This window comes from Leguminivora glycinivorella, chromosome 15, assembly GCF_023078275.1.
Source record: "Leguminivora glycinivorella isolate SPB_JAAS2020 chromosome 15, LegGlyc_1.1, whole genome shotgun sequence".
NCBI lineage: Eukaryota > Metazoa > Arthropoda > Insecta > Lepidoptera > Tortricidae > Leguminivora > Leguminivora glycinivorella.
The window spans coordinates 14412706-14426608 of NC_062985.1; the positions used below are offsets into that span (position 1 = coordinate 14412706).

Sequence of the window (13903 nt, forward strand, 5' to 3'; positions counted from 1 at the left end):
GTACTTACAAGTATATAAAGCAGCCACCGTTCGAAGGTATCGCTGAAAGGCCATCGCGAGAGCAGGCAGATGCACTTGCTCACGTGGACGGAGTGTGTGCTGTGACAGATCCCGCTCGGTATATGTCAGTTGACTCTGTTAGGTCTCCCAGACCGCTATAGCGAACAGTACTTACAAGTATATAAAGCAGCCACCGTTCGAAGGTGTCGCTGAAAGGCCACCGCGAGAGCAGGCAGATGCACTTGCTGACGTGGACGGAGTGTGTGCTGTGACAGATCCCGCTCTGTATATGTCAGTTGGCTATGTTAGGTCTCCCAGACCGCTATATCGAACAGTACTTACAAGTATATAAAGCAGCCACTGTTCGAAGGTGTCGCTGAAAGGCCACCGCGAGAGCGGGCAGATGCACTTGCTGACGTGGACGGAGTGTGTGCTGTGACAGATCCCGCTCTGTATATGTCAGTTGACTCTGTTAGGTCTCCCAGACCGCTATACCGAACAGTACTTACAAGTATATAAAGCAGCCACCGTTCGAAGGTATCGCTGAAAGGCCACCGCGAGAGCAGGCAGATGGACTTGCTGACGTGGACGGAGTGTGTGCTATGTGAGATCCCGCTCCTCCAGCCTAGGAGCTCCATTTGACTCTCTGTTAGTTGAGTGTGGTCGTATGTCTCGTAGAACGTTACCGCTGAACCGTAAACCTGAAATAGTTGAAGTAGATTAGTCATTTGACTGGTTACAGAATCTAATACGGACAAGTTGAAATATTATCATCGGGGTCATATATTTCGAAGCGCTATACAGAGACAGAAAATTAAGAACTATAGAGGCGGAGAAACATTGTTTAAGATATCGTTCGGCCGTGCTGTAGCTCCATGGTAGGACCAGTATGGAAAACAGAATTATGTCAAAAGAAACGGACTAAGGTAAAGCCTTGTAAGTGGCAATGGCAACTGTGAGTACGAAGGTTGGGAAGACTGGCATAATGAATTAGAATGAGAAATCGTTTATTATCAATTAATAAGTACATCTTTTTATTCCCGTAGGATTGTGTCAGCTAACTTGTGTCTAAAAGATCTGTGAAAGCTGGTGTTATGTCACAAGTGTTGTGTTATGTTATGTCACAAGTGTTGTGTTATGTTATGTCACAAGTGTTGTGTTAAGGTTGACTAGCATAGATGTGGCGGCATTGGTCGGCCACAGCTCTAACTCAGACGAGTCAGACGTAGAGAAAGCTATAAGATTATCTATCAATACTGGTTGTAAGTGTAACTAGATGAATAGTTGTGTTTACCTTGTCTGTGGCGTCAGCAACTGTGAGTACAAATGTGGAAAAGACTGGCTTAGGTGTGGCTGCGTTGGTCGGCCAGAGTTCTAAAGTAGCGCCCATGGGCAGGCAGAATAATGGCACGGACGTTGGGAAGGCTAGGCTGCGACGCTCGGTCATTGGATACCTGGAATTTGTGACATCGTTCCTTAATAACATTTATTTTATTCGCTACTATATATATGCTTTCCCATATTGGCTTGCATAGCCATGAAAAACGCTCCTCCTCCTTGCGTTACCCCGGCATTTCCCACGACTCATGGGAGCTTGGGGTCCCCTTTGAAAACTAATCGCAAGATTTGGCGCAGACACTAGTTTTACGAAAGCGACTGCCATCTGACCTTCCAACCCAAAGGGTAACTAGGCCTTATTGCGATTAGTCCGGTTTCCTCACGATGTTTTCCTTCACCGAAAAGCGACTGGCAAATATCAAATGACATTTCGTACATATGTTCCGAAAAACTCATTGGTACAAGCCGGGGTTCGAACCCGCGTCCTCCGGATTCGCACTGGTAGCCTAGCGGTAAGAGCCGCTAGGCTACCATAAGTAATATATTCGCAAGTTTTTTTATATCTGTCGTTTTAAATATGTAGAAATGTCTGGCTTCTATAAGTCTTAAGAATGTCGTAATGAACGTTTTTAAAAAAACATAACTTAATCTTGTCGTTATTCAGTGGGGCATTACTATCATATAGTCACTTTATTGAAATCGTCGCAAATTATTCAATGCTGTCATCCAATTATGTAGACATTTCTACATGCAAATCCGTTCATATACATTAGAGAGTAGAGTACTCATAATGCCCAGCGGTATAAGTATCGACCGGCAGGAGAATTGAAGTAAATGATTAATACGCACAAACAAAATTTCATAGACAACTAATCGTATAGTATTCAACTATTCACAGTATTGAATGGATGAATTAGTGAATGTGATTATTATGGTAAAAAAATAAAAAGCTTTGGAGAATTTCTTTATGTTTCATCTTGCTTGCATGGCGTTCCTACATGCTATTTGGAATCGGGTTGAAAAAAAAAACTAAAATTTTGATGTTTGCTTAACGTCAACTCTAGCGCATAGGCGCATACGTACATACCTATGCATCTACATATATTAGGATTGTCATACGTCTATGTATGCCAGGACAAGTCCTCGTTTTAAGATGCTACAGGAGCGAAAATGCTAAAATGGAAAGGCCCCCCTTTCAATTTGGAAATTTTAGTTGAATATACTAGTGTTATTAACTAGATTTATCGAAAAAAATTGTCCATTACGAACACCTCAGTTAAAAGATATTGCGAAATAGTATAACAGTAACATTACGATACAAGTGCGTAAAAAAGGAAGTTCGAAACGAGTGGCGATAAATTAAAACACGACCGAAGGGAGTGTTTTAAATCGACACGAGTTACGAATTTCCTTTTCGCACGTGTATCGTACGACGTTTTTTCAGTACAGATGAGCCTCCGAAGTTTTGATCTGGCATATAATGAACAACTTCTCGCACTAGTGCGTAAAAAAAACACCATCTGTACTGAAAAAATCTTTAAAATCGAGGTTCCGCTCTCGACTATTTCCTCCTTCAAAATTTAATCAATATTCAATCAGAACGAAATTTGAGAATCTGAATAACAGTGAAATAATCTGTGTCGGACCGTTTAGTTTTTTTGGCTAATTGTTACCAATCTTAAGTATCACACTTTTTTTTGCGCCATAATGAAAAAGGCCGTTTTTGGAAAATTTTAATTGGCTCTAGCGTCTTTAAAAATAGAAATATCAAAAAAATCAAAACGGTCCGACACAGATAGAAATGATAATCTGTGTTGAAAAAAACATTGCTCTATCTTCAAAAACCAGGGATGAAATAGTCGAGAGCGTTTGTATGGAGAATTACCCCCCTATGCCTACATGTCCCCGTGAAGAAAAAAATTGTCCCTGTCAACGTCCGTATAGTTATGTCAACCTTAACCTATATCAACGGGACATTGAACAGAATAATTATCACCATTAACAGTATTGTTAAATGCTTATTTCGTAACACCATGAATCACCTATCCTAATTGCGGTGGTACAGTTAGTTCATAAGTCGGAAACGTCAATTAGTACAGCAAATATAGGAACGAAACGGTGAAAGTATCAATTAACGCTCATTTTAACTTCAGAACTGAAGGCACCTTCATTCAATGCATTTTGAAACTGTTCGAAATTAGGTTGAAGCAACTTTGCGTTCATGCATAAATGTATACGGAGTTAATGGATTTCTAAAATAAGTTTAAAACTATTAACGTTATCTTTTTTAATTGGAATTTAAAACACAAATTGCCATTTTGGTTCATTAATCAACCCTAGAAGAATTTTCTTTATTTTAAATCAATTTATTAGAGAGGAAAATAAGCCGCGCAATGAGTTTTTTTTTTTTTAATAAGGACTAATAAAAACAAAAAAGTATTTGGTAAATGCCTGACTAGCCACTTGTTAATATAAGGAATAATAATAAATAAAATAAAAAATAACTTATTTTCACAAATAATATCTACAGATACACAAAGTAAAAGTAAGTAGGTACCAAAAAAGGTTTGTTTGTAATAAGTATTTTTATTTCACACCTTATGTTTGTGGTATTTTTGTATACGGCCAAACTATCGTCCAGTCAGTATAATAATGGCCAAAAGTGGCAAAATCTCTAGCATCTTTGGCCATCAGTATCAGTACGGAAGTACCTACCTAAATAGTACTTCTGGTTTGTAAGCTATTAAAGGTGGACGGTTCATTGACTTCTTGTAGCAGAGAAAAACGTCGCTGCCCATCAGTCCTGCAATTAAAAACAAATTAACTTAATACTTAAAAAATATGGCGCCTAGGAGTATTATCATAGCATGTCCGGTGTATCTAGCAGCTAATTGACATTGTCATAGTCAATGTGTAACTATCAAAGCTCGGCCACATGCGCGTTTTGAGAGAGTAGCGTTAGCTGAGCACAACGATAGCGGTGCGCCGGACGCTGGCCTTACGCCACGCGGATGCCGGCGGAAACTATCGAGCGCGGATTGCGAGCGGACTGCACGCGGTTTTCAGCGCGCATTCCGCTCGGCAAACGCTGCGCTATCAAAACGCTTTATGTGTGGCGGAGGCTTTAAAACAGTAAAAGAAATTCATGAATGAAAAAGACTGTGCTGCTATTTGGCATGGCAACGACTATCGGTACATTGTTATTATTCTGCATAGAAGGGAACAAATACGTGCATACCCTAAGATAGAATTTCCCTGACATAATAAACTGGAGATGATAGTCAATCATTGATGGCTTAAGGCTTAGTTCTTCTTACCTTTGTTAAGGTTCTTCGCGATCATACAAAAGGCGTACAGCGGACCTCCCTTGCAGGCTATAATCAGTCACACACACACATCGACCTCCAGCGCTTTGCACGCCTATTAGAAGGTAAGTTATTGTTGTGTTGTTCTTAATAGCTGTGTTGGTACACCTACCTTTGTTAAGGTTCTTGGCGATCATACAAAAGGCGTGTGGGGGACATTCCCCCTTGCTAGCTATGATCACACACACATCGACAACCACTAGCGCGTTACAAGGCGCGCCGGCGTGCGCTCGGCGGTACGTTATGAACGTCTTCGCTGTCGAGTTGTTGACGTTCGCTAGACGTTGCCCGACGGACTCGAGCACCATTTCCGCGTCGGCCATGAGACGCTCTTTGCCTTCATACATGACGCCTGTCAACAAATTGATAGGTTTAGGAATCTGGTCAATGCGTCTTATCAACAGAACTAGTTAGTCATCAAGAGCTTTCAACGTAGATAGCTTTCAAGAGGAAACATGAGAACAGTGGGTATTCGTTCTTATTCAGTTCTGGCCCCGTAGAAGAATGGCATTTCTGCGACGCCAAACGCAAATCTCTATCAGTCTTGCGTATTGTATTGGCGCGAGCGCGACAGAGCCAGACTGCATTTCTGCCGCGTTTGGCGTCGCAGAAATACGAGTACCATTCGGCTCCGGGGCCTGAAACGTTTATAATGTAGGTATACACCGCCACAAAAAAACAATAATTTGAGTTTATGTAAAGGCAACACATAATATCCGGAAGTTTTTTTACATTTATTGTTGATTTTGAGCGGGGTAAGCGGGTATTATACAAGTATAATTCGTAATATTTATTAGTCGCATGAACCCAAAGATATAGCCAGGTTTTATTGCTATCAATATCTTAATTTAATGGTACGGTTCATTTCACTGCAAATATTACGGTTCCCAATATTCCCATACATAAAATAAAAAAACCGGCCAAGAGCGTGTCGGGCCACGCTCAGTGTAGGGTTCCGTAGTTTTTCGTGTATTTCTCAAAAACTACTGAACCTATCAAGTTCAAAACAATTTTCCTAGAAAGTCTTTATAAAGTTCTACTTTTATGATTTTTTACATATTTTTTAAACATACGGTTCAAAAGTTAGAGGGGGGGGACGCACTTTTTTTTCCTTTAAAAGTGATTATTTCCGAAAATATTAATATTATCAAAAAACGATCTTAGTACACCCTTATTCATTTTTAAATACCTATCCAACAATATATCACACGTGGGGGTTGGAATGAAAAAAAATATCAGCCCCCACTTTACATGTAGGGGGGGTACCCTAATAAAATATTTTTTTCCATTTTTTATTTTTGCACTTTGTTGGCGTGATTGATATACACATTGGTACCAAATTTCAGATTTCTAGTGCTAACGGTTACTGAGATTATCCGCGGACGGACGGACGGACAGACAGACATGGCGAAACTATAAGGGTTCCTAGTTGACTACAGAACCCTAAAAAAGTAGATGGACCATAAAATTTACTATTTGGACATTCCAGTGACACTTGGCGAGCGGTTCGGGTCATGAAACTGACTCGCTCTAAATGAATATGACATTCCTAATATTTTTGTTGTAAAACACGTGACTTTTACGTATCGCATAAGCATGATTTTGGTACAAACAGCAACACCTTTAATTAGTAGACTTTATGTCCTTGTAATAAGGATTACAAATGTACAGCTAACAGTGTCGCCGATTACTAAGTAGTAAGTAGCAAATGAATTAGAGTATCAGCTACCAAACGACTACTGTAAAAAAGAAGGTACGTCACTTCAAACAGAAATGTCTTTATATTCTGCGTGTTCTGTGAGCGAAAAGCAACGCTTTTGACAGGTCATTTGTATGCCTTACGCCTATATATATTTACAATAATGCCTACGAAAAGTATCTGGTAGTAATGATGTCATAATAAGTTTAATTTTTTGTGAATCCCAACTAACAAAATGTAATTCCTCTCCGTTTAAGAATCCAGTATCAGCCGCAAAGGTGCCCGAGCGTAAAATGTAAGCCAGATAAAAAACTGTACAAAAAATGCATTATTTGCTGTCGCGCTATCATCGTTATCTACTGGATTACATAACCATGCCAAGAATACAGGTTGCTAGGCTATAAAGGCCTTTAAGATAACTCAGTACGGCTTTAACTTTGTCGGTAACTGTATTACAGGGCAGTTTTTGAATAAAACATGGACGTGGTTATGAAAGAAACATGTGAACGCGTGTAAGAATTATATACTTCGTTGCCGAATTAAATTATATACCTACTTTATTTGCAGTTTTAACTCAATAAAATCAATTATGTTGCGCCAGACCTCTAGCAGTAAATATAAATGTGTAGAACTGTACAAAAGTAGACCCATAATTCCAGCAGGGTTAGCACATGATTGCCACGAGTGTATGTCGCCGCGAAATATGTCATTAAGACAATTAGAAGAAGACATGTGATCTATCTCGCGGCGACATACTCTCGCGGCAATCACGTGCTAACCCTGCTGTTAGCTGCTGATATTGCACTGAAATGTTACTGATTCTGTAAACCATTTTCTAGCTTTACTCGGATTTTTTTAGGAAAATAATGATACGATTTAACCATGATTAAGGTCAGCCAGTCTACTCGGCGCAAGTTCTTACCGATGTCAACCAGCGGCGCTCTGTCCCGTCCCCGTCGAATACAGATGAAGCATTCTGGCGTCCGTATTGAACCATGGTTCAGGTCTGCGGGCAGTCCACTTGGCGTCGTCTCTATCAGTTCGTAGCCATTGGGAACGGTTTCGCCGAGACTCGGGAATACGACACCTGGAAAGTGGAAGGTTTCTTAATATCTTCGAGAAAACAACAGTAATTACTTTACTTAAAAGGGCAATTAAGGCAATAAAAATCTAGTGAGCTGCAACATCAACACAGTCGTCTTTTGTCATGTCATGAGGTGAAAGCAGGGTATGGTATATCTACTTATAACCTGCTCGTTTTCTAGGATCAAGTTTTATGGTGTTCTAATATAGCCATTATCCTATCCATGCCGTTAAAGCTGCGGTTTCACTTAGTGTTCTGAACAGTTCTGAGCGATCATTCGTTCGTTCGTGCACCGATAAAGGTCCGATCTGCGCACGAACGAACGAATGCTCGCTCAGAACTGTTCAGAACACTAAGTGAAACCGCAGCTTTATGTGGCATTTGTTCTCAGAAAAAGGGATATACTATAACAATGTAAAGTTACTAAACTGTTATGAGAAAAAGTTAGCAAGTTAAACCTGATTAACTTCTCATCTCGTGGTATTTCAGAGTTAAAGTTATTACAATAAGTAGTATCACATATCTATTAATTGCATTATAATGTTTTTCCAACGAACACCTGCGAATACAATTTAGTCACGATATTACAGGCTCATATAAATCCAACTACTTATCTGTTTTTGAAACTATGTTATTAAGAAAACGTAATAGGATATTAAGATACGTGAATTAGTTTGGTAACATTTCTTATCAATGCTTGGTTTTGCTATAGTCACTACAGTATGAATGTTCGCGTTATTTTTTTTATCATGCTCGCACTCTAAATGTGATTTTGCACGCAGGCGGAGAGTGAGTTATAGAAAAACGCTCTCCCAAGGGAGTTATGAAATTTCTAGTACCTTATACAATTTTTTTTTATCTTTTTACATAATTTTATATTGCAAGTGTGATGAAAAACATTGTGTGTAACTCGGGGAGTATGAATATTACAAACTCGAGTCTTTAAATCGCTCTGGCATGCCGTCGCGATTTAACTTACTCTCGTTAGTAATATTCAAGTTCCTTCTCTTGATGCACAATGTACTATTAAATGCTAAATAAAAAAATACTACCCACTATTTATCCATTACAGCCTTTGTTAAAATACGTCAAATTAGCATTGTTAATACCAAGTTATTTTTTTTACAAGGGCGTTTTAAAGTCGTTATTTAATCGCAAGTAGGCTTAGTTCTGTTCACCACTTATAATTCTTCACAGCTGTTATTTTTATTTAATACTTTCGAATGATATTAGTAACACCATACGAATCATTACCAAAACTGTATTTCGAAGTTAAAATCTAAAACGGTACAATTATCATAAGCCAAAAACGTACTTATATATTGATATTGTTTACACTCGACTTATTTCCAATAAAGCCTAAAAAAGGTTGGCAACTCCTTGTTTATCGTATGCCGGTCTTGCCTTTCTCTTTTATGCCGGACTTTCTGAGTAGGCCCAATTTCTAAGTTACATATTTCAGAACATAAAACAAGAAATTGAACGCGTTTTGAGTAGATTAATAGTACTAGTCAGAAAGAACGGTTATTAAATCACTACGTTACATATATGATATACAAATATTCCGACTGCTTCTATTTTATTTTAATTTTTTGCTGAACCATGTTGAACTCGATGCTCGAGCTCGAAACTCGAATCAAGTTTATTGTTAACTAGTGTTCGTCCTAGGGATATGTATTGAAGACCAGTGGCTTCAGGATGAAAAACTGATATACATTCGGAGGTGTGAGAGGCGTAGATATATAAACACAAAAGTTATAGTCAATAGACGGTCTTTCCGGGTAGACGGTCTTGCCCACACTGACCTTATCTAAAAGATCAATCATTGGAGATGGATTGAGTAGCACCGCCTATTTGGATTATTATATATATATAAATATTATAGGACATTCTTACACACATCGAGTCTCACGGTAGAGAAGGCTTGTGTTGTGGGTACACAAACAACGATATTATATCTAATATACAAATACTTATAAACATAGAAAACATCCATGACTCAGGAACAAAATCTGTGCTCATCGCACAAATAAATGCCCTTACCGGGATTCGAACCCGGACCGCCGCTTAGCAGGCGCAGGCAGGGCAAGCGGCTGACCCGCTAGGCTAGAAGGCTAGAACGGTCGTCAGATGTTATTCCGTTTTTGTACGTTTATGTGACAAATGTACCAAAATAGGCAAGCTCATGGGTCTAGATACCCATATCTAACCTCTAATCGTAAATTATATAGACAGGTCAATATCAACTCTGATGGTATTGGTATGACATGATTGATCGTTTAGTACGCGCACAGGTGTTGTATAGAGTAAAGTGTTGTCTCAAGTTCTAAACGATCGGCGACCGGCCCATCACGATTGCGCTGTATTGAAGACCTACACCGCAACCTTTAAGATTTGCAAATCGGATTATAATGATATACGGACAGACTGCGTGTATCAGAGACACGCCACACTATAAGTGCCTTTTCTGTATGAAAACCTAAAACGAAATTGCCATCGGACAAACGTCGACTATCAAAATGTGATCATCCACAAACCGTATTGTAATTTATAATAGCAGAATTATGTCTGTAAGTAATCACCTTTATTTTATTTTTTTATTTTTTTTTATTTTATTTCATAAGGTACATAAAACAGACAGTAATCGAAATAACATAAGAGATACAGGTTAGAAAAGCTTAAGAACTAGATTACAGTCCAAAATTATATGTACACAACATGACTATGAGTTATACTTATTATAATTTATAGCATGTTAATACAATTTTTATATGACAATAATAAAGAAATTTAAAGAAGAACAAGATACCAAAATTTTGAAATTAATTTAAATTAAAAGAAGACAGAAGGTAATTACAAACGCGCTTAACTATACAAATTTTAATCAAATATTTTTTGTGACCAAATAAACAGACTTTTTAAATTGAGATATCTTGGAAACATAAATATCAAAATCCTTACAGACTCGAACCATATCGTTAAACTCCCGACACATATTACAAGATCATAACCAGAATCAAGCATACAAATTTGTTTGGAGGGGTCCTAACTATTAGGTATCCTATTGGGACCGTGCGCGACGACAACGCCACGTGACAGTGACAATATTGTAACCATTGAGTAATTATTACTTCGTATAGAGGAGCTATAGCAAACAACGAACGTGTCACCGCCTGTAAGCTGAAGGCGGGGTGAGGGGGCGGGGTGTTAACCAATGGCCTGCTTCCGTAACGTCGCAAGCGCTACGATTTTACTCGACGCTTACGACGTTTCGGTCGCGATGATGAGCCCTGCATAGAGTACATAGATTAGAAGTCGTAGTATAGAAGTGACATGGGTTTACATGGGCATTTTTTTTAATTTATGACTCTCAAATTAGCGTGAGTTGTTAACAAAAAACATAAATCGCTGTTAGTTTTGTAACGACAATCAAGCTTGAAATCTGTATTTAAAACTAAACTTTTTTCACGTTCTGAATTTAGATTATAGCTTAGTATAATTTACATAATTAAAACAAAAACGATGTTTTTATTGAAATTCCATGCTTAATTATCGTTGCAAAACTGACAGGGATTTAACTTTTTTTTAACAACTCTGTGAGTCCCAATTTTTTTAAATGCCCACATATAAAGCTGCATACGGACTGAGCGTACATGTGTACACGTAGCCGCAACTGGATATTAGTTATTTATGTGACATTTGCATAATGGTAGGATTGGTAGGCATTAAAACATGAGTGTTGTTTTTGTTGTGTTAATAACATGAGTGTTTTAATGCCTAATTATGTATAGTCGCATACATAACTTTATCTACATCCATGTATGTATGCGCGCGTGTTTATCGTCCCATAGAAAATTTGAATTTCGCGCGTTTTTATACTCTCATAATTTGCTTGACCGTCTACCTACCCAAATTCATTCAGGCAGGTTAGGTACTGCACTTACATTTACATACTCACATGAAATTCGACACGCGTATTGAGAATCTGTTATAGACGGACATGTCGGAAAACTGTGCAATTCTGACAATAATAATTAAATAACCTTTTTTGCGTCGATAAATAATAAATTTAATGTATGATAGGAAACTTGAACTAACTTGTGTTAGAAATGCCGCCTAGTTTAATACAAAACATGGATTAATCATATACCTTTTGTCTCGTTATATTGATAATTCCTCATATCATGTAAGCGGCACGATGATGATGATGATGTATTTAAGCTAGATTCTGAACGTAACCCTAACTGACAGCGCTGTTCTCTGTGGTCGAGCTGTCAATTAAAAAAGGAGTTATCCCGCGCGCGTTTTATGGGAGTCAGGACAGTCGAGCGTTGTGTATTTATTTAACTTAATAAATGTATTAATCAAGACCTAGTGCGTTTTATTCTTTCAATTCAGAAGTGCGGTTTCAAACTTTCATGCTCACGCAGTATTTCGGTCAAATAAGTTGATTATCATACGAAGTTATCATTAGCGTCATGACGACGCGACGTTCCAAATAAACGCATTTACGCACTGTAAAATGCACTAAGTTTTGGTTAAATGCACTAAAGTCACGAAGTACTTAAATAGATTGATCAATATTCAATGAAGGTGTGATATCTATTGTCCAACCAGTAAGTACAATACTGTGTCTGAGGTAAGTTACATGCCTGAGTGCAGGTGTGTTGAAATGTGAAACTAATAATGAAATGTTTTACGCACTGACAAGTTCACAAATAAGATGATAATACAATCTGATCATTTATCTATGTATTGTACATTAAGTCCAGTAAAGAAATGCCTAATAAAAATGCTCATTTTGAAGCTGGTTTATATCAGTTTGTGGTGTGTTGATTGCCATGGGGTGTGATTTCTGTCAAACTTGCACTTTTATTACATCAAGTGCATGCACAACATGCATTATCAGTATTATAATACCACACTGGACTTATGGTTTGGCCGTGGTTTCTTGTGTTTATTTTCCAGATCAGAAATGATTGCTTTGACTCCTAGGAATGGAGATCATGTATCAGAGAAATGTTCATGTATTGTGGAACAAAATTTTGGATGAAACAAACAACATAAATATGGACATTATAGCCATCCCTTTCTAATGTGATATGGGTCTGCAAAGTAACATAGCGGTATGTATATAATATATTGATGCCAAAACAGGTAATACTGTGAGATAATTATTATGTTTTTAATTGAGAAATAATAATTATTTATATATTTTAAATTATAAATGTGTACTGAATAATTTGAAGAGGGTGCATTTAGTTGTGCCGTAGAGCTGGAATGATAGAAGTGTTCATAGTTGTGGTAAAGTCTCCGAGACTTATTCTTAATTTAAGTGTGAAATAAATGTGCTTGGCACCTTGAGGAGATGCTGAATTCCATAATAAATCATAATTAAGATGTATTTACAGAATTTTTAGAAAGTATTGAGGTAAGGAATATTAGTGTAGTTGTATGTTGCTGAAGTGAACCGGGTTATAATAAGTTTAAACTGCCACTTGCCTATCAACGGGAAGTAATTGTATAACGGTTAAATATGAAAAATATTTATTTATATGAGCAAATTTACATAATAACTATGCTAGCTTGTATCAAAAAAATAGGTCCGTGAGGCATTGTACAAAGGATGCTGGCGACCTTTCCTCGTTGTATTGCTGATATGTTGATTGAGTTGATTTCAAAAGATATCTGGTCAATTCTATTAATAATAAGAAATTCGTGACTGCACTGTTGTGTTGTGCCGCAGTGATATGACTTATATACCTAATAGTGATGTTAGACTACATTGAAGTTATTTATTTTTTTTAAATAGAACTAAATTAAAGTTATGATCATTTTGTCAGGTTCCCATTTGAGTTTAATTGATCCATCACTCAGTACTTGTATTTACTAGTGTGATGTGAAGGGAAGATTGTATCTCGCTGGAAGTACAGTAGGTGTGTGATTTTGAATATTTTGAGATGATAGTTTAGATTGATTTGAAATCTAATGACTATTGGTTAGTTCCACAAGAGGAAACATGGCAAAATTTACAACTATGTTCAGCTGTTGAAAAGCTCATCGCAAATAAATTTATTAATACATAATGGAAATTAAATACTTCCATAACGTAGGAGATTTATGTTATCCAAGTATTATTATTGTTTTGTATGTGTTTGCCTATCTTATGTGTAGGTATTATAGACATTCATTATGATGGAATATTAACCTGTGCAACAAGTACAGCGCTAAGGAACTGCTCACTTTGATTGCATAAGAAGAATAATGAAAGAATTTACTACTGCCAGTACTAGATGTGATTACTGATTACGATTAGAGATAGGTACTATTTCATTTATTCAGTAAAACTGTTCTTAACGTTGGTAAGACATCAGGAAACGGGAGGCATTACTGGTCGTTCTTATTGATATGATAAAA

The 13903-nt window shown here is 37.5% G+C and overlaps 1 protein-coding gene across 8 annotated transcripts in view; it reads right to left on the reverse strand.

Annotated features, from left to right (window-relative positions):
- Positions 1 to 13903, reverse strand: part of LOC125234065 (DENN domain-containing protein Crag) — an 82828-nt gene that overhangs the window by 54710 nt on the left and 14215 nt on the right. For all 8 annotated transcript variants that reach the window (XM_048140241.1, XM_048140242.1, XM_048140245.1 and 5 more), the window contains exons 3-7: positions 7325 to 7489; positions 4816 to 5055; positions 4054 to 4141; positions 1295 to 1454; positions 510 to 701 (exon numbers count right to left, since the gene is read on the reverse strand). In XM_048140241.1, the coding sequence (XP_047996198.1) occupies positions 510 to 701; positions 1295 to 1454; positions 4054 to 4141; positions 4816 to 5055; positions 7325 to 7489 (845 nt within the window). The remainder of the gene's footprint in view (positions 1 to 509; positions 702 to 1294; positions 1455 to 4053; positions 4142 to 4815; positions 5056 to 7324; positions 7490 to 13903) is intronic.